The sequence below is a fragment of the Cavia porcellus genome, unplaced genomic scaffold, assembly GCF_034190915.1.
Source record: "Cavia porcellus strain 051 isolate PalLab524CR breed Dunkin Hartley unplaced genomic scaffold, mCavPor4.1 scaffold_21, whole genome shotgun sequence".
NCBI lineage: Eukaryota > Metazoa > Chordata > Mammalia > Rodentia > Caviidae > Cavia > Cavia porcellus.
Window position 1 is genome coordinate 61841420 of NW_026947504.1, and position 24650 is coordinate 61866069.

Genomic DNA, 24650 nt, shown 5'->3' on the forward strand with positions numbered 1-24650 from the left:
TCCTGACTATTGGAGTTTTAGTTTAGAAAAACTCATATATTAACATCTTTTATCTTAAAAGCACAGTAACAGAGGTTTCGATGGTACAAAATAGCTTTTTATTAAAAGGTAAAAGTTTGCATTTTGCATATACTTTTGTATAGTTAATGTGACCTTTGCTGTTGTGTGCATGCTGATAAATTGCCAAGTCTTGATCCATACTTGCTTAGTTTGAGAGCAGTGCACGCAGCACTCAGGTCAATCTAGTATAAAGCTTGATACAATTCAAAGCTAAATACAGCTGCTTACCAGCATGAAATGTTCCAAACAAGTAAGGAAAGCAATCCCAAGTGCTTTCATTGATATGATTTGACACAGAATTCTACACTTTTAAAGGTTAAATTTTCGGAACTACTAACTGTGCTGTCCTTTATCATCCCTTCACACTGTATCATCTTGATCTTCTCAAGGCCATAGAATTTATTTTTCTAGATAGAGCTTTCTTGAAATACCAATAGCTCAATTTCCAGATTTCTAAAATCTAGCCAATATAAGCATGAAATTTCAAGTTCTTCAAATTTATATAAAAAAGTAAGAAAACACACAGTTGTCTCCATCTTGTGGAACTATAAAAATTTGTCACTAAAATTCTCCTTTGCAGCCTCTACAGTGCTAGAAAATTCCTTGTAGACTTCCTGACAGCTTTTTGACTGTCTGCATATGTTTGTAGAATTTTCTAAATGCATTTTTGGATTTGGAAAATGTTCCGGCTGCCCATGTTCAAGATCTCTTTGAAAAACTGCAGTTTTAGCTCAAATGTTTCGATACAGCAAAACATCCTTTCTGCTATTTCTCCTACACTTTGTGGTATTTTTAATTCAGTACCTTGAAGTGTAGTGTAAATTTTGTAAAAAATGTGAGGTTGTTAATCCAGACCATATCAGTGAGCTGTGGCTACCCATACCCTTTTCATTCATAAATATACTAATTTCATTCAAGCAGGCTATAAATCTTTCCAGGACTCAGGCTCTGCTCAGCCATTGCACATTATAGTACATAAGTATTACACAGCGTCTGAACTTCATCAAAAAGTGCTTAAAACTGTCAAAGAGCATGAGCCATGACGTAATACACCATTTTTGTGACATTTTGGAGGATATCTAATTTTGTGCTTCATTTCCCGACACAAAGAGCTTCTTGATGTATAATACAGTGAAACTGAATGACTGAATGTTTTGCTTCTGTATTTAATAAAGAACTGTAAGAAACCAGATGTTGTCTCCACCATGTAAGGTGCTCTATCACTTGTAACAGAAATCACTTTTTCTGGACTTATGTCTTGTGACCAAAAATTGTCTAACATAGCATTGTAGATTTCTATCCTTTACATTCTTCCAGGCAAAGACATCGTTCTGACCAGCTCTGCTCTTATGATGTCACCAATATCATAGCATACTGCTACACGTGCAGTTGATTTGTGGTTGATGTCAAAGTGCCTATGATTATATCTGTGCTTTTATCCACGTACATGGAGTAACGGGCTGCTTTTTGTAAGTCAGTGGTGAGCTTCTGACATCATTTGCCATGCACAGGACTCAGTCTCTAACAGTATTTCTGCTAAGTGACACCTCAAAGATGCATTTTTGCACAGTTTTAGCCTGTTTGGCAAATAATGAAAAAGGAAATTACTCCCAGACAACATGGTCATAAATTTGATAAAATTTCCCACAGAAATTGGGCTTACCATGTTTTGCCATACACTGAAACTTAAAAGCTGGTAGCTTGTCAGATGATTTACTTTAAAAAGATAGTTGCAAAAGCAAAGATATTGGGAATGTTAGTTCCTCAATTTCTTCTCGAGAAACTCTTTTCATTCATTTTCACCAACTTTGGTAATACTTTTGTGGTTGATGTCAAAGTGCCTTCTGACAACTGATGTGTGATATACATGACTGACTACATGTGACAGAACACGTAATACTTCGTCTAGACATTTTGGGATGACTTACCACTGTTTTTAGTTTTGCTTTTTTTTTGGTAGTTATTTTTTGGTGTTTACAACTTGGAACCTACAAAAGCACGAAAGTATCCAGTGCAAATCTATTTCTACACCAAAAATAACTAACACTATTTGTTAACACTAAGGAGTTGGAGAGTCCCTGAATCAACAATCTGGAGCAGCGGCCTCCAGCTGGGGTTCTCTGTGGACGCGCTGACTGCCAGCATGAGAGAGCAATGTTCCGCTCAGCTGCTATAGCAATGCTGGGGAGGCCTGGCTCCCATGCTGACAAAGGAGGCTCCGTGTACCCACTGCAACACGTATGCCATCGGTTCGTCACCACTGTCCTAGGTTAGGGCATCCAGGCAAGAGGAAATTTCCTCTTGATGAAGGCAGGATTACCACCCTGTTTTATCCCAGATTCTAGCAGCATAGGTCAGGCCCACCAACATAAGAATGATCCGCTTCCCTTATAGTACAACTCCAATGCTAAGCTCCCTCTGAAAAACCATCACACACACTTAAAGTTACATTTCACCAAACCTCACCAACCAGTCATGTTTCAACTCCATGACTCAGTCAAGTGGACACACAAAAATGATTACAAAATTTTTCATACTGAGTTAATTTCATCAAATATCATGACTCTACTTACAAGTCTTTTCCCAGATGAATGTTAAAGTCCCTAATTCCATGATTGTTATTCTTCAAGTTTCTTGCAAAATTGGGATACTGTGACAAACCACTGGTTGATTTATTTCATCCTAGGTTTGAAGAATTTAGAACTGCAGCTGGACGTGGTGGTGCATGCCTATAGTCCCAGCACTCTGGGGAGTTGAGACAGGAGGATTATAAATTTGAGCCTAGAATGGGCTACATAGCAATTTATTAAGACCTTCTGAATAAATAAATAAATAAATAAGTCTGGGGATGTAGCTTAGTGTAAATGCCCTGGGCTCAATCCTCTGTACTAGAAAGAAAAATAAATACCAAAACCTTAGAACTGCATTTCAAGACTGTGTTGTTTCTTAGACTAAATGTAATCTGGTGGACAAAACCTTGCTATTATAGGTGTGATTTCTCCTTCTCTTATTCCTCAAATAAAAATATTAACAGAAAGGAAATGGAGGGTGGTTAAGATAAAGTTCATCTGGATTTTCTCATGTTATTTTATACCCACATCTGCTTGATACTCAATATTTTGTGTGCCTGGCTTTCATTGTAGAGCTGGCCATTTAATTGCATTTTTAGCTACAGCTTTGGGGAAAAATGACCACCTAACATTTCAATAAAATTATCAGAAGGATGACTAAATGTCAAGTCCAGGGTTTTCTGAATCCTTATATTTCTTTGTACTAACATTCAGACAGCTCATACATAGAGATAACAGTACAGTTAACTTTTCAATGGTAATGCACATGGACAAACAACCAAGTGTACTCACTTATTCACCCAAAATGGTAGTTATATTGGTATTCATTGTACAATTTTTCAACTTTTCTGTATCAAATATTTTCATTCTGGGTGTGGGAGTACACACCTGTAATCACAGCTTCTTGGAAAGGTGAGGCGGGAAGATTCAAGCACTGGGCAATTCGGTGTCTTAGTGAGGCTCTGAGTTAAATTACTGGACTGAAAAGAGGGGAAGAGAGAGAGAAGAGAAATTGAGACAGACAGGCAGATGGGCAGGCAGACAGACATACAAAGGAACTAGGAGAATAGTTCAGTGGCAGAACACTTGCTTAATATGCTCAAAGCCCTGAATTTTATCCTCAATACTGAAAAGAAGTTTCCATGTTAATAATTGAGGGAGAAAAAAAATCTTACAAGGTTTCCAACATAGTTTTTGGGATTCTGAGAATTGAACAATGGCTTGAATAGCAGGACATGGTTGTACAGGCCTGTAATTCCAGCACTCCGGGAGGTGACTTAGGGGGATCACACGTTTGAGCAGAGACTGAGCAATGTACTCCAGATAAGACCCTCTTAAAATAAGAAAGTCATTGGGGATGTACTTCAGTGTGAGAGTCCTTGGTTCAAATTCCCAGCATGGTGATAAGTAATAAAATAAAGAATAAAAATACTTCATTTAATCTCAGTTATATACTGTTTATACAGAGTTCCTCCAAAAATTTTTCCCCCGTAGAAACATTCTTCTCATCAAAGCCTATAACCCATCTGCCAGGAGGCCATCAGTGGAGAAAGCACACTTGTGATTGAACCCTAATTTTCAGTAGAGGGTGCTTTTAATTTCCTCTAGGGTCTTGTGTCTTGGTTATAGCACTTGGGAGCTCCCTGGTCTCCAAAACATGCTGGGAACTTGTCTCCACCCCCACTCTGCCCTCTGCCTTTCTCTGGTTCCTGCCCACAGGAGAAAGCAGGTCCGAGTGGTGAGACTGAGCTCAGGGCTGAGCCTCTCAGCTGTCACCTGCTAGTGAACAGCACAGACCCCTCTTCATGTCCCTGCTGCCATCAGTGTGCTCTCTAGTGGGGCTGCTCACCTCCGTCCTCCACTGTTCAGGCTGTGGCTGGTGAGTTGGTCAGGAGAAATAGGAAGGCACAGCTTAGGCTTAGACCAAAGTATGCTCTCTCATCTACCAGTTTTTCCTTAAATAAAAGTGAGACTGTATTGCAACTAGATCTGGCTTGTATCTGTTTTGCATGCATTTGGAAGCTAGAGGGGAGGATGAATATTGTCCGCATCATTCACACCCCCATAATTAACAAGGACTGGAGAGAAAGGGCCATGTGTAGGCTCCTGTGTAACCAAGTGCCTGATAATTTCTCAAAAAAAACAAAAACAAAAACAAAAACTCTTTTGGAAGACTAAAGCTGAAAGTAATTTAGGGTCCTTTTTTCTCTTCCGTCCCATAAAATCATGTAAGACAGTTTTGTTGTAAGGCATTGTGCACAGCACAAATGGCAATATTTTAGTTACAAGAAAGACCTCAAGCTCTTCCTTAAGCTCTAACTTCTATAGTGCCATTGTAAGTGATTAAGCAAACACCATAATTCATATTAGCAAAATAAAATAGTTTCAGTTTTTATTGTCAGGCTTATATGTCTAGTGTGGTGATGTCTGCTGAGAAACAAAAATTAAAAATAATTTACACAGAAATATAAAAAAGTGAAAAATGGAAAAATGCATGTTCCTAGAAACAATTCTGTAAACATAACTAATTCCAACTTAATTTATTTGTTCACTGCTATTCAAATAAAAATCTCAGTGAACTATTTTGGAAACTTCAAAATTTCAGAAAGATGTCCTTATTTATTTATTTTTAATTTATGTTTGAAGTTCTAGGGGTCTAGGGGCCTTCACTCAAAGTGACATCTTCAGCCCTTTTTTGGAGATAGGATCTCACTAACTGCCTCCCAGAGTGCTAGGATTACAGATGTGACCACCATGCCCAGTTTCTCTTTAATTTTTTATTAAGAAAGACTTTTTTAAAAATAGAAAAGTTTCCTGGGATATAGCTCAGTGGCAAAGCGCCTGCTTGTCAAGCACAAGATCATGAGTTTGATCCCAGGTACCAAAACACAAACAAAACAAAATTTAGAAAAAAATAGAAAAGTTAGTAAACTTGTATAATGAAAATCTCACTACTTGGGCTCAATAATTATTCATATTTTGCTATTTGTCTGTATGTCTATGTGTGTATGATTATATATGTGCATGTATGTATATACATATATATATGTGCTATGTATAGCTGTACATACATGTCTCATTTAGACTTTTTTTGCTGAATCATATAAAATTAAGTTAAAAATGCCATTGCATTTTACTATAAATACTTCAACATGTACACCCTCAAAATAAGAACATTTAGTATCTGAGAAAATTAGCAAAACTCCCCTAATATCTATTTCATATTTAAATTTCATAATTGTTTCATAAATGCCATTTATTATTTTTTCCCCTGTAAATCCAATCATCAAATATCACAAGTTACATTTAGTCACTACATCTTTATAATATCTTTTACTGCAGAGCAATCTCTGTCTTTCTCATTATGTGAATACAGCTTTCAGTTCACTTAGTTTTTTTAAACTCTCAACAATCTTCCGAAGTGGCTTTGTTAACAAGGTGGGTCTTTTCTCTTCTGGAAATTATAAAACCAGTAACTTTACGTAGACAGGAAAAGTTTATTTTTGGTTAAGAACAAGTGAAGCAGGAGGCTGACTCAAAAATTAACGTCTCACCCAGTTGAAAGTGGAGAAGTCATTGATAAAAAAGAAACGAGGGGGAAGAAGAGGCTGTAAAGGGAATGTCTTTTCTGGAAATGCATGGAGACTTTTCTGAGAATGCAGACACCACCTCTTTATGCTCTTTTTATCATTTTTTTCCAGGTGCATGGCAACCGTTAACTGTTAGGGCCCTGGGGAACAGTGACTTAGCATTGAGATAGGATTGTAATGAAGTTAGGGCCAAGTTTGCAGTTCATTGCCGCCATCTTGGATTCAACCAGTTTTAGTGGTTCCAAAGAGGAACTTCTGGCTGTTGCCAATAAGCTGAGGGTGCTTTGGCTTGATACAGATGGAAATCAGGATTCAAAACTCAGGGCTCCTAGCAGCCTTGATGTCATCAGATGACATGGGATAACGCTAGATGCCAGCAGTTGACACAGGTAATTTACGGTCACTGGCACTGCCAGTTGCTGCTATCTGGTGCCAGTTTGTGCCAGACACCATAGGCTGACTCTCTCAGCTGCTGGTCACTATTACAGCCAGCCACTGGCTTGGGCTGGACACTATAGGTTGACTCTGCCAGGTGCTGGTCACTGGTTGATCTTCATTGGCCATTGGTCTCTAGAGCTCTTCAGTGCAAATGGTCCTTACAGTTTATTGTTCTTTCTTTTGAACTGACTGTTCTGCCCACATCGCTCACGGTAAGAATCCCGAGAAACACACTACCTGAGAAATAAATCACAAGCAGGTTGACAGGACCATGATCTCAAGTCTTTATTTTAACAAAGCCAGTGCTGCAGCACAGTGGGGTCTGTACACTGGAGGGAGCTGCCCTAAACTGAGGAGTGTGTGTGTGGGCGGGGGAGCCTGCTTATATGGCAGCTTCAGATCTGTGATTGGTTCAAATATAGGCTTATGATTGGTGCAGGGCTCCAGAAAGCTTCAAATGTCATGGCAACAAGCCAGTGAGCAGGACAGGGCTAAAACCAAGCAGTCTTCTGGAAGACTAGCTAGTGGGAGAGGGGTTGGGGATCTTAGCCCTGCCAGGGTACCCCTGCCTTCAAAGATGCCACAGTCATGCAGCAAATGTGGGAGTAGGGGAGGGAGGCCCCACTGATCCTTGACCTGCACTCTGTTGAAATGCTATGGATGAGCATGGATGCTAGATTGCCAGGGAGGAAATAGAAACAAGTTGTCCTATTTCATTGGGGTAGGGCAAGGGGAAGCAATGAGGTTAGGCAGGTTCAAGGTGGGGAAAAATGGGAACTCACAAGGTGGGTATAAGGTGGGACAGAACTGTGGTCAACCAATAAGATTACAAGTGTAATCACCCAGGTAAAATGGATTAAATCAGGGTTAAATGGAGAAGCTAGTCACTAAATACCGAATAAGTGTCTTTGCTGGTAAGAGTTTGGGTTAGTGGCTCTTTCTGGTTTCCTCAAAGAGATAGACACCTATTTATAATATCAATCTCCAATGTTTATCCTTAGGGTCTGATTGTACTTATTTTGTCGTTTGTCTTGAGATCTGGCCCACAGCAGAGTTGTTTGTTTCCTTCAAGGTTGGCAAGATTTCTGATCTTTGTTTTGATATCTCTAACTCAGGTGCCGTCCAATTGCTGTGATAACAGTGGTGCACCCCCTCCCACACAATATCTTTTAGGATGCTATGAAGTTTAGATAAACATAAAGAAATTAGTGCAATTCATTGAATAGGCTAAGAATGAGTAACATATTATATTCCCTTTAGTATAGTCAGCTGAGTTAGATAGAAAGACTATATGCAGGCAGATAGAGATGGGCCCTCAAAGAAGCCATTGCAACCTTAGAGGAGACAGACACCTCTGCTGCAGGCCAGATCTCAAGACAACAGGGCAAAACAAATGCAACCAGACCCTAAGTATAAACATCAGGGGTTGATATGCTAAATAGGTATCAGTCACCTTGAGGAAGCCATAAGGAACCACTCAGCAAAGACCCTACTCTGTATTAATGTCTTGCTACATGATTCACTTCCCTACTGGATCCCAATTTAATCAGTCTTACCTGAGCGATTATACTCATAATCCTATTGGTTGACCATAGTTCTGTCCTACCTCATGCACATCAGCCTTTCAGGTTCCCATTTTTCCCCACCTTGGACCTGTCTCACCTTATAGTTTTGCTATATAAAAGTCCCTAAAAAAGAGTCTTTGGCAAATAATTTTGGCTGACTGGTTGCCTTTTGAGATTGCTGGTTGAGTTGGTTGGTTCTTCCCTCAATTCTTTTTCCAATGTTACTGCTGTATCATTTCTTTTTTCCTTCTGAGATTTTTTTTTTTTTGCTACTTTTTGGTAAAATTAAAATTATTTGTTTATGAATACTGTGAAAACAAAACGTTAATAGAAGTGAAGGAAACCATGCAGTGGTGGTCTAACAGAAAATTCTGTGAGTTTTCCTGCTGCGCTTTACGCACCTGAATTGTATGACAGGTTTTTATTTGTCTTGTGGACTGCTCAGGATACTAACTTAACTTCCTCCCAGTTCAAGCCATGAACAGTTTTGCCTTATTCTGATCCGACTAGGCTGAGGACAGGTTAGGAGTGTGTCTGTCTCTGGATAAGAGATGTCCTTTTTTTCAGAAAGTTGACATTGTTGGTCAAACTATACTTTTTAGACTCCTGAAGTTTCAGAGAAAAAAAAAATCTCAGGCACAAACAATCCAGTGCCTTCATTTTATGGATGAAACTGAGTTGCAGAGAAAGTAAGTGACTTAACCACAGTAGCACAGCTGGCTGAAAGCCTTGCTAGAAATAGGGCGATGCCTTCCTCATTCTTAATTCAGATCTCCCATTACACATAGCATTTCAATGACCTTGGTCTTCAAGAACTCTAATAAGCATAGTAATTAAGAGATAACTACAATATGCAGTATTTTACTGATCTTCTCTGATCTTATGCAGTTCATAAAAACTTTTTCTTTTACATATTTGCTGGAAAAGTCAAGGACAAGGTCAAAGGGGGCAAATTTAAATTACAAATGTCTTAGGTTAACAACAGGTTTTCATTGTTGTTCTCAGTAACTGGACTAAGTCATATGACAGCCACACATTCATCTCCCTCTGCACACAAACGCCCCTGGGTTTTTCTCTTAGCCCACTGAAGTTAGACCTGGGTAGGCTAATGGGTGATGAACACATATTTGTTTGTCTACTTAATTAAATAGTTAATGACTGAGAAAAATCAATTATTAAGAGCCCTGAATTTACTAGCCCTTATTTGCATTCAAATGATTATTTTTTAAGTCAACAGGAAGTTTGGAGGGAGCTGCCCACAAAAGTCTGGCCTCAATTTTAGAAAACTTTAAGCCTAGACCATCTCTTGGACTTTTTTATCTTTTAAGTATGATAAAGTGGAACAGATCTTTTTTTTTCTTTCATTGCTAAGCACAGAACCTAGGACCTTGCAGTCTCTATCACTGAGCTACATTCCCAGTTTAGCATATTGTTTAATCCAGCCGTTTGTACTAAAATTGTCTCATTTATAAGAAGAGGCAAATATAATTTGAAACAGCCAGTGGAGAACAGTGTAAATTAGTGGCAAATTAGCAAAAGATGTGTGATTATCTCACAGGGGATCGTGAGACCATCTTGCATTGTCCACAACTTTGCACTCATGTGTTCCCTCCCATGCCGTCAACCCACCACTCAAACTGGTGCCAACAGCACAAACTAATCTACATGCATACCAGTTTCCTGTGTAACGAAGTGTAAAAACAAAGTCCTGCTCGTTACAGGCATTTGTTGTGGTTTTCTGACATCAGGTGTCACAAGTTTCTTTCTCCTTTGCAGTAATTCCCTGAGTAAACTGAAGCCCCCTAGGGATGGTGCTAGGTGAAAATCTGAGTAATGGGTCCAATGAGCTCAACAGTAACACCCTTGACCGCTGAAGTTTTTAATGTGAAGGAGTTACGTGTTGTTTAATTGGATAATGTGTCTTAGTTCTAGGTAAATGAAAGGTGATGAATGGCTTACCTGCTACCTAAACATGTTTACACCATTTACCTCCAACTCAGCCCAGGGTGGGAGGAATTTGTGTCACTTGTGTCCTGGTTGTAGACTCAGGCAAGAGACACTTTGATTCCTGGGAGGTGAGCCACATGCTGGGCAGCCGTGCTATTCATGAGGCCAGCCTGTGGTCCGATATCCTGCTGCTGACATATGGTGCCTGCCATCAGTCAGATGGCAGGAATGCTGGAAAGGGCCTGAGCACATCTAACCTGAGCTGTGGGCAGAGATTAGGAGAGGCTGGGTGGAGAGCCCAGTGAGTGTGTGAGCGTGGAAGGCCAAGCCCCAGCATGGAGTGTGAAAGAGGGGACGTGAAGTCAGCACAGATGCACCTTTACATCAGTGCCACCTCAGCTGACCACCACCCTGACACACAAGTCCCCGCGTGCTCAAGTATCAGAGCTCAGGAGAAGAAAAACTTGCTATGGTAAAAAGCAGGATATTTCAAAGATAGGCTCATGGAGCTGTTTGTCTTTGGAGGTTTTTTTTTCACTAGAAAAGATTTGTTCAGAGCGGCATTCATTTGGCAATGCTTGATCAGCCCTAGAAGCTTCGGAGAGTCTCCACTACTGTTAAAATTGTGTGTAAGCAGTATGTATATGAGTTAATGTTAAATTTCCTGGGCAGAGGATATATATATATATATATATATATTTTTTTTTTTTTTTTTTTGTCTTTTTTCATTTTTATCGGTACCAGGGATTGAACTCATGACCGCCTGCTTGCAAGGCAGGTGCTTATGCTACTGAGCTAAATCCCCAGCCCAGAGGATATATATTTTATAAAATAAAAATTCAAAGTATCTGCTACCTCCAAAATATTTTGTGATTACTGATCTGGAGGCCAGTGGAACCCATCTAGTCTTCTGGGTCATGACAGAAAAAATCTTTTAAAAGTTTTGTGTTTCAACCTTAATAATACATGTTTGTACACAGAATATCTACATTTCTTGTATGGAGCTGGTACATGTACATAACACAACTGAATTCCTTCCTTTCATCCACTCTTTCCTCCTTTGTCCCTCAATGTCTTGATCCCTTTCCCATTTGAGAAAGATCTAGCTCCCTTCTATTAGCTATCTTTTATTTTGTTCTTTATAATTTGAGTTTTTCATCTAAAAGAAATATTTAAGCTTATACAATATTTAACCAAGCAATATTTAATCTTATGTGTGATTTATTTCACTTAACATGATAGTCACAAAGTGCATTCAGTTTCCTGAAAATGACTTGCTTTTATCTTTTTTATAACAGAGTAGTATTCTATTGTAATTACTGCATTCTTTTTATACATTCAATTGTTTATAGACATATAAACTGCTTCCAAGATTTAGCCATTATGAATTGTGCTGCTATAAACATGGTTGTGCATGTATGATAAGATGTGTTTAATAGCTATATAAAATAGAATTTCTAGTTTTAATTTCTTTCTTTCTTTCTTTGTTTTTTTGGTACTGGGGGTCCTTACAACCTCATGCTTGCCACGAAGGTATTTACATCTATGAGCTACATCCTTGGCCCTAGTTTTAGTTTTTTTGAAAACCTCCAAACTGGTTTCCATAGTGGAGGAAGGGTTCCCTTTGCTCCACAGCCTCACCAGCATTTGTTAGTATTTGATTTCTGATGACGGCCAATCTTTTTGGGGTAAGACGAAAACTCGATGTTTTCTTACTTTCCATTTCTCTAATACCCAGAGATGCTGAGCATTTCTTCATGTGTTTATTGGCCTTTTGCACTACTTATCCCATGAAGTGCCTATCAATTTCACGCCCCCATGTTTTGATTGGATCTTTTATTTGGGGAGTATCTGATTTTTCTTTGAGCTCTTCATATGTCGTAGATATTAGTCCTCTGAAGACTAGCTGGCAATGTTTTTCCTGTTTTGTATGCTTCCTTTTCCTATGTTGTTTCTTTTGTTGTGCACAAGCTTTTAACAAATTAGTTGACTTTTGGTGTAGTTTCCTGTATAACTGGAGTTCTGCCAGAAATTCCTTGACTACACATATGATTGCAAGAATTTTACCTATTTTATCTTCCAGCAGGTGAAGTGTTTCTGTCTTAACATTTATTTCTTTGATCCAATTTGAGTTTAGTTTAGTGCATGGTCAGAGATTCAGATCTGGATAGATAGTTTTCCCAGCACGATTTATTAAAGAGGCTATTTCCCTCCAAAATGTTTGGTCCCTTTGTCAAAGATCAAATAGTAGAATGTGCTTGGGTTTGTTTCTGCACCCTCTCTCCTATTCCATTGATCCTCGTGTCTTTTTTGGTACCATGCTGCTGTTTGTCTGTTTATTTATTTAATCACTATAGCTTTGAAATATAACTTCAAGTCTGGGATTACAATGCCTCCTCTTTGCTCCTGTTAGCCAGGATTGCTTCTGCTATTAAGGATCTATTTTGGTTCCATATGAATCTATTTTTTTTAAGATAGTAAAATACAACAAAACAGGACAGAATAAAGCCAATCAGGACAATATAGTGAAATAGGTACAGAATTTCAGAGCAGGCTACGGGAATAACAGTAATAGCTACCATGGTGTATTTTGTTACTGATTTAGGGGAATGAAACTCCCAACCTACTACATCCTATACGAGTTCATGTTCTCTAAAATCGAAGAATGAATTTTAGTAACAACAGAGGTTAAAAGCAGAATATATTTATTGAGAGAAAGAAAGCTTCTGACTAAGAGAGACAGAAGGGGTCCCAAGCGGGTTGCCAGGGACTCTGTCTTTTCCAGAGACTTTTACAGAGTAAAATCATGGGGTGAGGTGTGTTCAAGTGGGGGAAAACTGGGAACTCACAAGGCACATGGGCATAAGGCGGGACAGAACTATGGTTAGCCAATAAGATTAATAGATCATGTAAAATTGATTACACTGGGGACAAATGGGAAAGCCAGTAGAACCTGAGACCACAGCCTGACCCCGGCCTCAGCCCTGTAAGCCCCCATTTGGCCATGTCTCTTTAATAATGTCACACCCAGGCACACAGCAGATGAGCCACACTGGTGGAAGGAACTGCAACTGTTGCAGGTAATTCCATAGTGGATGACTTTTATTCTTATGAGGATCTAGGAGAAAACAGACAGGAACTGGAGACCTGAGTTCCAGTTGGCATCCTGTACCAGCCAGTCAGGCGACACTGGGCAGTTCACCTTCATGTGTTTACATCAGCTTCCCAGTCTGTAGAATGAGGAAGCTGGACTAGATTCCCAAACCCTCCTCGGCTCAGGAGTGGACAGGCTTTTTTCGAATTCCACAGGATAACCCTGTCTGAGAGCAATTTGAAGAGAATTGGTCCTTTATGAGAAGCTTGTTTATTTTTCTATCTTATATAGCAAGGTATATGTTTTAAGGTTTGAGTTTTTAGCCCATAGATGCATACTTAGACATATCCAAGAAGAAAAACAACTACTGGCAACATTGAGAATTCAGTGACAGTTCATCTGCCGGTTGGGCTGAAAAACCAAGTAGCAAATATTTCCTACGACAATAGAGAAGCCCTGCAAACTGTCCTATAGTTTCTAGTTTGAATAAATATCCCTGTTACATCCGGTCTTGTATTCTGCTCTTACTAGGAGGCGTGTTTTCAGAGTCATCCTCCCCCGCAACCCATGCGTTCTGGGTTTTGACCATTAGGCCTCTGCACTGAACTAAATTCCTAATCCTTTTTGTTTTCATTTTAGATGGCATCTTGCTGAACCACTACATTGATCAGCCTGAACTTCTAATCTTCCTGCCTCAGCCTCCCAGAGTATTAGGATTACTGCTGTGCGGTGCCATTTCTGTCTTGTATTTAGATTCCTGGCCCTTTTACATGCAGTGTGTAAAGTCTCTGAATTGTTACTGTGGCATGGCTGATCTTTGCACTCTAGGCTTACAGGAGCAACCAAGTCATCCGTCTGCTCTGGACGCCTCCTTTCTCATTTTGCCTTTTCCCTGGATGTCTCTGGAAGGTGTCTCTCTTCCTCCCCGCTCTCTCCTCTTGGACTCTCAATTCTCATCTGCTTCATGGGACTGTCCTTCTTTCAAATCCCCTTAGATGACCATCTTGAAAATTGCTACTGATTTTCTGTGCTCTTTGCCTTTTAAATCACTTACTAATGTTTTCCTTTCTCCTAGTCCCCGTGTGTTTGGTATAACAAAGTTTCACCCACTGTTTTTGTTTCCTTTGTCTTTTTTATCTATGCAGTCTAGCTGTTCTGGAACTACTTTCTTACAAGACAGAGGGTGTTCTGTGCCCGTCTCCTGTCCCTGGTTCCACTACGAGGACCGCGTAGACAGCACTTGTGTCCATCGCATCTGCACTACCAGACATTTCCCACGCTGAAGAAGCAGCTCGGCAAACCTTTGCTAAACGCCAGTGCTCTGTGCACCTTTCTATTCAAGCACTTCCATCGTTCATCCTTCTGTACTCTTGTGCCTCCTCTGAGTCCAATGATGAACCATCTCACCACATAGCACTGTAACGACTCTGACACTTCTTTCTCCCTTCTTCTCTTCCAGTGTGTCCCGTAGAGCATTGTATTACTGAACTCTTCTTTGAGACACACCTGCCTTTTACCTTTGATAGTTGCTATAAACTCAATCTCCTAAACTAGTATTTTTATCTTATTTATATAGGATTTTATCTTTGAGACAGTCATGCTATGTAACTCAGGCTGGCCACAAACTCCTTGCAGAAATTCTCCTGACTCAGCCTCTTGAGTGCTGGAGTTACAAGCATTCAACACCATGCCTGGTGCTAACTGGTATCTTTAAATTGTAAGTAAATGCTTATCAAAGTTATAGACATACAAGGTAAAACATTTTAACTGAACAACAGAGTTATCAAAGAAAGGTAAATTTCTCTTCCATCTCCTCCTCCAGTTTTCTCTCCCACAGACAGCCACTGTTAACAGTTTAAATCTTAGAGTCCAGCCTTGCAGATCAACAAGGTGCTGAAGTGCACAGGATGAGACCGCAGTAGCCGCTGCCAGGAGCCTGTCCTGAAGCTCGGCCAGTTGCACTGGGGCCCTTGTTTACCTGCCAGACATTTATCCAAGAACTGGGCTGTGCCTTCTGTACTCCCTGTCATGGTTTACAGTTTGCTTCAGTCCACAGGGCCAGCATCATCTTTGCTCTTAGTAGATTTTCTGGGGTTTTAGAGGCTGTGACCTCGCAGACATCACACTTCCCTGTGGACACAGTGAGGGAATCCAGTACTGTTCACCTCCCTGGGCTGAGCCTTCCGCCTGGTCAGCCTCCTAATAGCAATCGCGTTCATTCCTTACTGCTTTGGCTACACCAACCAGAGGCTGAGTCGTTTACTGTTTTGCTTCTGAACTATGGTGAACTGTGCTACTGTGAAGGCAGTGGGTTGTGATGTTGACCCAGTTTGTAGGAAGTGAGAACAAAATGATAGTATTCCTTTGCTCCTGCACCACTGCTTCCTCCTCCAGCCTTATTTCCTAAGTTCAGGTGTAACACCCTCATTAATTAATTATGTACTTACTGCAAGCATTTAAGACATAACATAGAGTATGTAATATGAGCAGTAATAGCATCACCCACACAGTATGTGTAATGACATTGTAGCCAGAGAGCAATTCTTACTCAATCCAGGGAGAAGAGCCACTCTGGGAGCTGTTCTGCACCTGGCTGTGCACTAATGACAGCCTCAGACTTGGAAAATATGCTTGTAATGACATCCATAATCTTAAAAACTGCTTTTGGGGAACGTATAATGTTTCAGTTAGATACAAAGTAGCTTTGGTACAAGTAGAAAAGCTGCTTTTAAAATCCACATAATGAGCAACAGGCTTGGAGTGCTCCCTGCTGAGGAGGTGCTGCATATGACATTTGACTTCTGGCTAGGAGTTGCCTGGGAGATACATTTTGATCAGTTGAGCTGTGATTTATTATACATAATAAAAATGAGAGAGATGACTCCCGTCAGAAGGTCTTCCAAGTGTGGTCTCTGGATAACAAACAAATTCATCAGTCAAACGTACATGGAAGACTGCATGTGACTCTTATTTCCTCCCTGTGTATTCATAATCTACACTAACACATTGAAGATTCCAGGAACCCCATAGTAAAAGAACTTCCAAACTTTTTACTGACTTTCTGTCTGCTAAACTTATTTGACAATAACACATTGAATGCATAATGCCTGCTAGCAATCTAAAAAAATATGACTCAGAGGTTCATACTCTGGAAAATGTCACTTCCATTTAATTTGGTTGTAAATAAATAATTGCTTCCTCTAAATAATTCATGTATTTAGTATATTATAGGCCAATCATACCTTAGTTCCATACAAAGCAATAACAAATACATGAAACAATTATAGTATAGCGATCATCTGATGTTAATTTATTATTTAACATTTACATCTTTTAAAAATCCAGTTCTAATTTTTTTTTTCTTTGTAAGTTGGAATCTTGTTAGTTGGCATCCGTTCAGAGACTTCCTGGCTGTCTCTTAGGAAACTTTCAAAAGAAAGCTCTTGCTTACTGATATTTCTTTTCCCTCACAACTTATTTAAGGAGGGCTCAATCTCATTAGCCAAAGATACTCTTTTCATTTCAATCAGCTTTCTATTCTGAGTGGATCAAGTCCTATTTTCCACACAGCCTTTTTCAGAATGCTATTATTGCTCTTAAATTCTGGGTCAGAAAATTGTTTCTGCTATACAGTTGTTTATAACATCAAACTGTATTATTTTTAAACAGAATTGATTTAAAGTTTTTTTAAAATTTAAAATGGTTTTAAAAATCACACAAAAAGGTATCTCATCATGAGTCTGGGTGCATTTACAAAAATAGAATGAAGACCAAAGCATAGAGGATTCTTCCCCTGCACTCTGATCCTTGACTGTTGTTCAGGGAGCGGCTCCAGAAGACAGCTTCTTTGAGACTGTATCTGAGTGGCCCAGATTCCATAGCTTCTTTATTTGTTAGGAGCTGCTGTAGAAAGGTTGGATGACGTCTCCCTGCTCCAGGTAAGTGATGGCAAACCTTTTAGAGACTAAAACCCACTTATTTGTCACAAAGTGCCAGCACTGCACTGTCATCCGATGCTCGGCTGCTGGGGGTGATGCTGGGGCAACTCAGCTCATGTGCCCGCTGGGGCTCTGCGTGCCATTCACCAGCACTGGTCTAGGGCAGGAGCCCTGTGAAAAGAAGTGTGAAGAGAACAGGCGGTGAGGCAGGCAAGGCCTGCCCAAGTGGCAGAAGCTGCTTCTTCTTTGGTCCATGAGAAGAAAGAACTGGCCCCTATTGGGGCCCAGGGACAGATAGGTTAGAAAGCTAAGCACTAGGGGCTGTGGCAGATTGAAAAATGTAAAGGCTGGCAACATCCTCTGTTCAGACTGAGAATAATTTGTATCATGCAAAGGCCTGGAAAGCAGGAAGGGGATAGAAATGAAGACCCAAACAAATCCACACTCTCACAAGGATGTGTGGGCATTACACCAAATCACAGTGGGTGTGAGCAGAGTTTAAGAAAATGCTCAAAGCAGGTGCCTGCAATAGCTATGACCAGCACCCTCTTAAGAAAATACTGCCTGGATATGGTAACTCATGCCTGTAACTCTAGCTACCTGAGAGGCTGAGGCAGGTGGATTTCAAGTTCGTGGCCAGACTAGGTAATTTAGTGAGACACTGTCTCAAAACAAAAATGAAAAGTCCTGGGATATAGCTCAGGGGTAGAGCATCTCTCAGTTCAATCCCTGGTGCTACCAACAAAAACCAAAAAACTACCAATAAATATGTGCAATTATATATTAATAAAGACTTTATAACAGAAAAAAAGCAAAGAGTCTAAGCAGTTTCCAGGGATCTCATATGTAAACAACTTTAAAATTGCTAACTTTACTAACCTAGTTTTTTTTCAGAATTAATTATTTAATATTACGCTTTATGTGTAGCAGAGTATCTCTTCCCTGCAATGCTTGTGACAAGAAGCATTTCAGACTTGGGAGTATTTACATATATACAATGAGATATTTTGGAGATAACACCCAAGACTACATATAAAATTTATTTGTGTTTCATACACATGTTTTAAAGATAGCCTACAGGTAATTTTATACACTATTTTGAGTACTCTGGGGTTTTGTCTGTTACCTGTCATGTGAGTTCAGGTATGAAATTTTCTACTTGTGGCATCATGTTGGCTTTTGAGAAGTTTCAGATTTTTTTTAACATTTTGGGATTCAAATGTTCAAATTAGGTATGTTCAACCTGTATTATCATTGGTTTGTGTTTTGTTTTGTTTCATGCCAGAAAAAAAAAAATAAGAAAGTACAAAGTACAAAGAAAGTACTTTTACACAATTCTACAAATTTAATGTGTTTAGATTTACATAAGAAATTTGGGACACTGTCATTTGGTAAGGCTACTTTGTCAATAACTGATTCACTGATTAGTATTTTGGAACACAAGACAAATTTCTGAAATACATCCAGGATAGTAATATTTATTATCTTCAGAGATACTTACATTGGTGATATGTCATAATACAATATGTAAATATCCCAGACAATATTGTTTATTAAATCATCTACCAGTTAAAAAGGCTTAAAAACCAATGAATACAATATACTCTGATCATTTATCAATAAATATTCATAGAGACAGTACAAAGAGAATACATTAGTACCGACAGCATGTCAAAGGAGTAACCAGGAAACGCTGCTGTTAATCATGAAATATTCCCATTCCTTTTTAGGAAAGAGGAAAGCAAAGCAGTGTTTTAGGATGAGGGAAAAAGACATAAAGTCCAGACTGCTGTATTTGAGGTAAAAATAATGGCTTTCATTTGATTCTGGTGTCCATGTGTTGTTGCTTAAATTTTCAGTGGAGAGTCTAACGCGTGAATTCATCTGCATGGACAACTGGAACTTGTGTCAGCCTCTTCTTGTCCACTTACCTCAGCTGGACAGAGCAGTCCAAACTAGGATGAACAAACATGGCTGACCACACTCACCCTTCACACAATACTTTGGATTCCCACCAAAAGAGGTCTTGTAGTGATTTTCAGAAAATATGACATGGGCTGACCAGCATCCCCGCCATCTATCTCTCATTCTTAAATTTGGTTTTTTGTTGTTTTGTTTTCTTTTAGACAGGGTTATGCTATGTAGTGGAGGTCGGTCTTGAGCTTACTGTGTAGCCTAGGCTTGCCTTGAATTTCTGATGATCCTCCTGCCTAGCCTCCCAAAGTGCTGGAAATACAGGCATGTGCCACCTTGCCCAGGTTAAATGTGGTTTTTATAAGCTTGTCTATAGCTCCATAATTCAAACAAGAGCAAAAGGGTTGGGTCTTTAAATTTGGAAGGGTTTATGATGTCATCTTTTTTGAGTGCAGGAAGATTTTTTCCAACCCCCAAATGGATCCTTTTGTCTTTTGGAATCACAGAACCAATAAATGAACCAAACTCCAATTGAATGGTGACTTAAATTTCTTTTTCATTTGTTGATGAGATTGATCATTTTCTCCTGTCACACTTGGAACTGAAAATATTTCTATTTTCCCCCTCAGTGCAATAATTTCAATTACGTTACTTTATGGAACCACTGGAAGATAACTAAAGCAAAATACGAATAGAAAAATCTACTGCTGTCTTTCAAACAGCAACAGATTTGGAAAAGATTGTAAAAGATTTAATAATAATAGACTATCCAAAAATAGACAAAAGGGAAACAAGGAAGAAGAAAGATTAAAATATGGTAGATTTAGTGTATTCATTTGGACTCTTGGTTGCACTGACAGAAGATCAAATAAAATTGACCTCAACAACAAGAAGAACGTATTATGTATATAACTGTCCCTCGCTGTCCATGGAAGATTGGTTCTAGGAACTCTCAAACTCCTAGGATGCTCAAATTCTCTTTTCAAAATGGTGCAGTATTTGCATGTAGCATATCTGTATCTTCCCATATACCGTGGGTCATATCTAGATTACTTATTAAAAATCTACTTTTTCACTATACTGGGACTCTTATCTGCTAGGAAAGTACCGTACCACTGCATTACATTCCCAGCCCTCTAGATTATTTATCCAAATGTAACTGAATGCTAACTGAATTTAATGTAAATGCTCAGTAAATAGTTGTTAATATTGTGTTGTTCATGGAAGAACATCAAGAAAAATGTCATTTTGTACAGAAAAATGTACAAAATGACATTTTTCTGATCATTTTTTATTCACAGTTGATTGAATCTGGGACACTAAACCAAGAGATACTGAACCCGCAGGTGTGAGGCACTACACACATACTGGGCAGCTCACAAAGATGCATTCTCAAGATGAGAATCAGAAAGGTGGGTCTGAACACAGTCAGGCTCCCTGCGTATTCTGTCACGTGGTCATGAATCTACTTTTAGGCTAAACAGCAGCCAGCTGTGAAATATGACTGTTCCCAGCAGACCAGATGCACAGGAAGGCAAAGGTAGAACTGGAAGAGGACACTGTTTTCATAAGAAATGAACAGTATTAAACAAAGTGAAACCAGGCACAGTGATGCATCGCTGTAGTCCCAGCTGCTCAGGAGACTGAGGCGGGAGGATTCAAAGTTCGAGTCCTGCCTGGGCACTTCAGCAAGATCCTGTCTTAAAATCAAAATCAAAAAAAAAAAAAAAAAAAAAAAAAGGACTCAGTACTCGCCAGGTTGAGTATCTTCCAGGGTACTGTACTAAGCAAAACATCAAAACCAAAACCAAAGAGAACTATGAAGAAGCAAGACATGCAGGGAAATGGCTCGTCATGTTTCTTGAATATTTAGAAATAACCGAGATAAGTTTCAAGAGTCAAGTACTCTTGAAGGAAAAACTTCTTTATGCAAGAAAAGCATTTGAAACTTGAAAGATGTATCAACAAATAGCAATCTGTTGAACAGTGGCCTATTGTGCAATGCTTAATTAATTACTAATATTCATGGTACACTCATTAGATACAGGATACAGCCCTAGATTCTGGGATACCAGGAGGAAGTTGCTAAAATAAGTGCCTACTTTGAGGAGTGTATACATTAATAATATGTAGGAGGAAAATCAAGCTACAGTAAACATGTCTATTCAAAATAAAGGAATGAACACTTGCTTAAAGGAAAATCACAGACTCATATTACTATTATTTCCTCTGAAAAGATTACTAGCTTTCTTTTTAAGAGATATGTCTTATATGAGGCATTCCAACAATGCTTGATCTGGACGACGTAGTTGGCCAGATGTCTGCAAGCATATGGCGCATACTAATTACTATTAATTCAGTTTCAAGGAGATGAGGTTGGGAGGATACCAGCAGGTGGCGCTTGTTTCTTCTGAGAAAATTGTAATATTTTGTTCTCAACCAAGAATTCTGCAGGAATTAAGGGCGACTAGGCCACAGTGATTGCAAGTGACATATAGCGAGTCATGTTTAAGTGCTGAGTCCATAAATTTACAAGTTCCAGCCTGATGCCTTTGTCATCACACTTCTCCCCAACAAAAGCTCTAATGTTTTCTGACTTGACTGCCAGCTACATTTCCCCAAGCCATCAGCCTATAGGAACCCTAAGGCCTAGCGTAAACAGCAAAAATAATGAGAGAGAGACAGAGAGAGAGAGAGACAGAGAGAGAGAGAGAGAGAGCGAGAGAGAGAGAGAGAGAGAGAGAGAGAGAGAGAGAGAGAGAGAACTGAAGCTTTGGGAAAGGAGTGAGACTTTACCGTCTCCCAGCTGGTCTATCCTTGAGTGACAGATGTTCCCTGTTGCCTCCAAATCTTGGCCTGGGCGCTCACCCTGGGTCATGCATGGCAGAACTTGAATGCTGTGCCCCATGGGGCAAGAAGCAGCACGAGGACACTGACCATACCTAGGCTTAGGCTCAAGCTGGGAATCAGTGGCTTGCTGGGTCACTGGCCTAACCTCTGCTAGCACAGCACAATTTGGGGCTCACTCAGCCATAGCCAGGCCACCGCCTTTACACAACAAAGTATTCTGTCTACCCTAAACACAATACCTCTTAAACGTCCTTCCTTCCTGGGTCTCTGGCTTTCTACTGTTGCTTGCCAAGCATAGCCCCTCTGTATTTGTCAGTTCACGATAGTAGTCTAGTCCTGGAGCCTAGGGGGAAGGGCAATCACTCTAGAGTCTGGGGTTCAAATCCAACAGCACCTCTGACTGCAGAGATGACTTTAGATAAGTTTCTTAATTTCTCTTAGTAGACTGAGGGTAGCAATAGTTCCACTTAGGGGCTCCTGCATTTAAAAAGAGAATTTCTGTGTAATACCTCGACCAGCGCCTGATTCGCAGTAAGGGCCAAAACACTGGGCTGGGAGAGGGGGGTAGGCCTGTGGGGCTAACCCGATAGTGAAAACTGCCCGTCGGAGGGCTCTGGGTCAAATCTTCAGGATAACCCTCCTCCCTGTGACTTCACTGTATTTCAAATTCCATCCGTTGCCTCGCCTACAATCCAAAATTCCTTGTGCCCTAAAATCTTCTGGAAGGCCAAAGGGAACCCGGAGGACTAGGCGTCTAGTTGCAAGTCACCGGAGGTGGCGCGCGCTCTGATTTCGGGGCGCATTGCGGGGTCTGGCGGGACAGCCGGCGCCGCGGCAGGAGGAGGAGAGAGCAGGCGGCGGAGGAGGGGAGAGCGGAGAGGAGGGCGCGGGCGAGGAACACATGCGCGCTGCCGCCGCCGCCGCAGTCCGCAGCGTCCCGGGGACAGGAAACCTTCACGGCCCCGCCGCCGCCGCCGCCGCCTCCGGGTCCGCGCCCGGCTCCGCGCGCCCGCCCGCAGCCTCCTCCGGGCCTCCGGCGTCCTCGGGGCGGCACTGCGGGGATTCAGCCCGAGCCGCAGGCTTCCCGCCGGCCGAAGCTGTGACCCCCCCCGCAGGAGCGGCTGGGCGGGGCGGGGGGGCCGGGAGAAGATGGCGACGCCGGGAAGCGAACCCCAACCTTTCGGCCCCGCGCTCTCCGTGACGGCCCTGCACCCGCATCACCACCCACCCCACCACCACCACCATCACCACCCCGGGGGGACCGCAGCCGGCGGAGGGGCGGGTGGCGGCGGCGGCGGGGGCTTCAACCTGCCCTTGAACCGGGGCCTGGAGCGCGCGCTGGAGGAGGCGGCCAGCTCCGGGGGGCTGAACCTGAGCGCCAGGAAGCTGAAGGAGTTCCCCAGGACCGCGGCCCCCGGGCACGACCTCTCGGACACGGTGCAGGCAGGTGAGCGCCGGCCGGGGCGGGGGCGGCTGTGTGGGGTGCTGCCCGGCCGGCTGTCGCGCCTTCCTCGAGCCGTGGCCGGCCGAAGTCGGGCCGCGCCGGGGGTGCGCGGGCGCGAGGGGGCGGCGGGGCCTGTGCGGCGGGCGGGAAGGGTGGCCGGGAGCGCTGTGCGGGACGGCGGGGACGCGCCTGGCCCCCCGGACTGCACCCGGCGCCCGCGGCCGGGAAGGGCGCGCACTGTGCGCTCCCCAGGCTGCCTTCCTGGGCCCCGCGCAGGGCCGGGGACCCGTCAGAGCCTCCTAGCGTGGGAGCGTCGCCTTCGGGGTGGGGGAAGCCAGACAAAGGTGGCACGCCCCCGTCCGACCCCAGGGCACGGCGCGGTGCAGCGGCCCGCTTGGCGACGTCAGGAGACTCGGTTCTGCCTGCGAGGAGTGCCGAGCCTTCCTCTTCCTGAGCTTGTGCGAGCGAGCACAGAGCCACTGCGATTGTCGTGAATCCCAGCCTGCTGTCGCTTCCTTCCTTCCTTTCTTTTTCCCACCGCCCACGCTGTTTGGTCCCTGCTACCCAGACTACCTGGTCTCAGTAACTAGACCTTTGCGGGGGCCCTGGAGGGGAACATGACTTAGTGTAAGAAAAGTAATTAAAGCGAGCCGGTTTTCCAGCGTGAACCCGGCAAGTTGTAACTCGCGCCAATAAGCAGCCAGCTTTTTCAAGTTATGTCATGTGTTGACATATTTCCGAGACGTCTGCTTTCCGTTTGGTAGCTAGGAGTTGTAGGAGCGGGATCCATAAACAGGAAGGAGAGTGGTGGAATAGGATTGGGGCCTGGGATTGTGCACTTAGTGACTTGGGTTCCTGGACCACCGGGTCCAGCTCCCCGGGCTACGGGTTGTGTCCTGGCAAGCGATCAGCATTTCACAGGGCAGTGGGTGCCCCATTGTGGAACTCCTTCCGAGACCCCTTGGCTGTCATAGCTTCCTGGGCCTGTTGTCATCCTGGATGACTTGACCTCAGCTCAAGACCTCGCAGTTTCCTCTTATAGAGAAGGAAGGAGGCGGAGCAAAGGAGCGGGCGGTGGCTCTGGTAGGTTAGGTTTCCAGTGCCATTTCTCCTGTTTAATTCAGTAAACACTTTTGGGAGCCCCAATGCATGTTTAGATAGAATTCTGAGTTCGCAGGAATCAAACAGTCCTCTCCAGGGTCAGCAAAGTTTTATTTGGATTTAGGAATGGTCAGGAATG

At 41.9% G+C, this 24650-nt stretch overlaps 1 protein-coding gene across 4 annotated transcripts in view; it reads left to right on the top strand.

Moving 5' to 3' along the window:
* The first annotated feature begins 22866 nt into the window (after window positions 1–22866).
* The window catches only part of Lrch1 (leucine rich repeats and calponin homology domain containing 1), a 179561-nt gene continuing 177777 nt past the window's right edge, over window positions 22867–24650 (top strand). The window contains exon 1 of one of the 4 annotated variants that reach the window (XM_063232773.1): window positions 22867–23413. In XM_063232773.1, the coding sequence (XP_063088843.1) occupies window positions 23116–23413 (298 nt within the window). In that variant the 5' untranslated portion in view covers window positions 22867–23115. The remainder of the gene's footprint in view (window positions 23414–24650) is intronic. The other 3 variants (XM_063232775.1, XM_063232774.1, XM_063232776.1) reach the window with 3 other exon arrangements.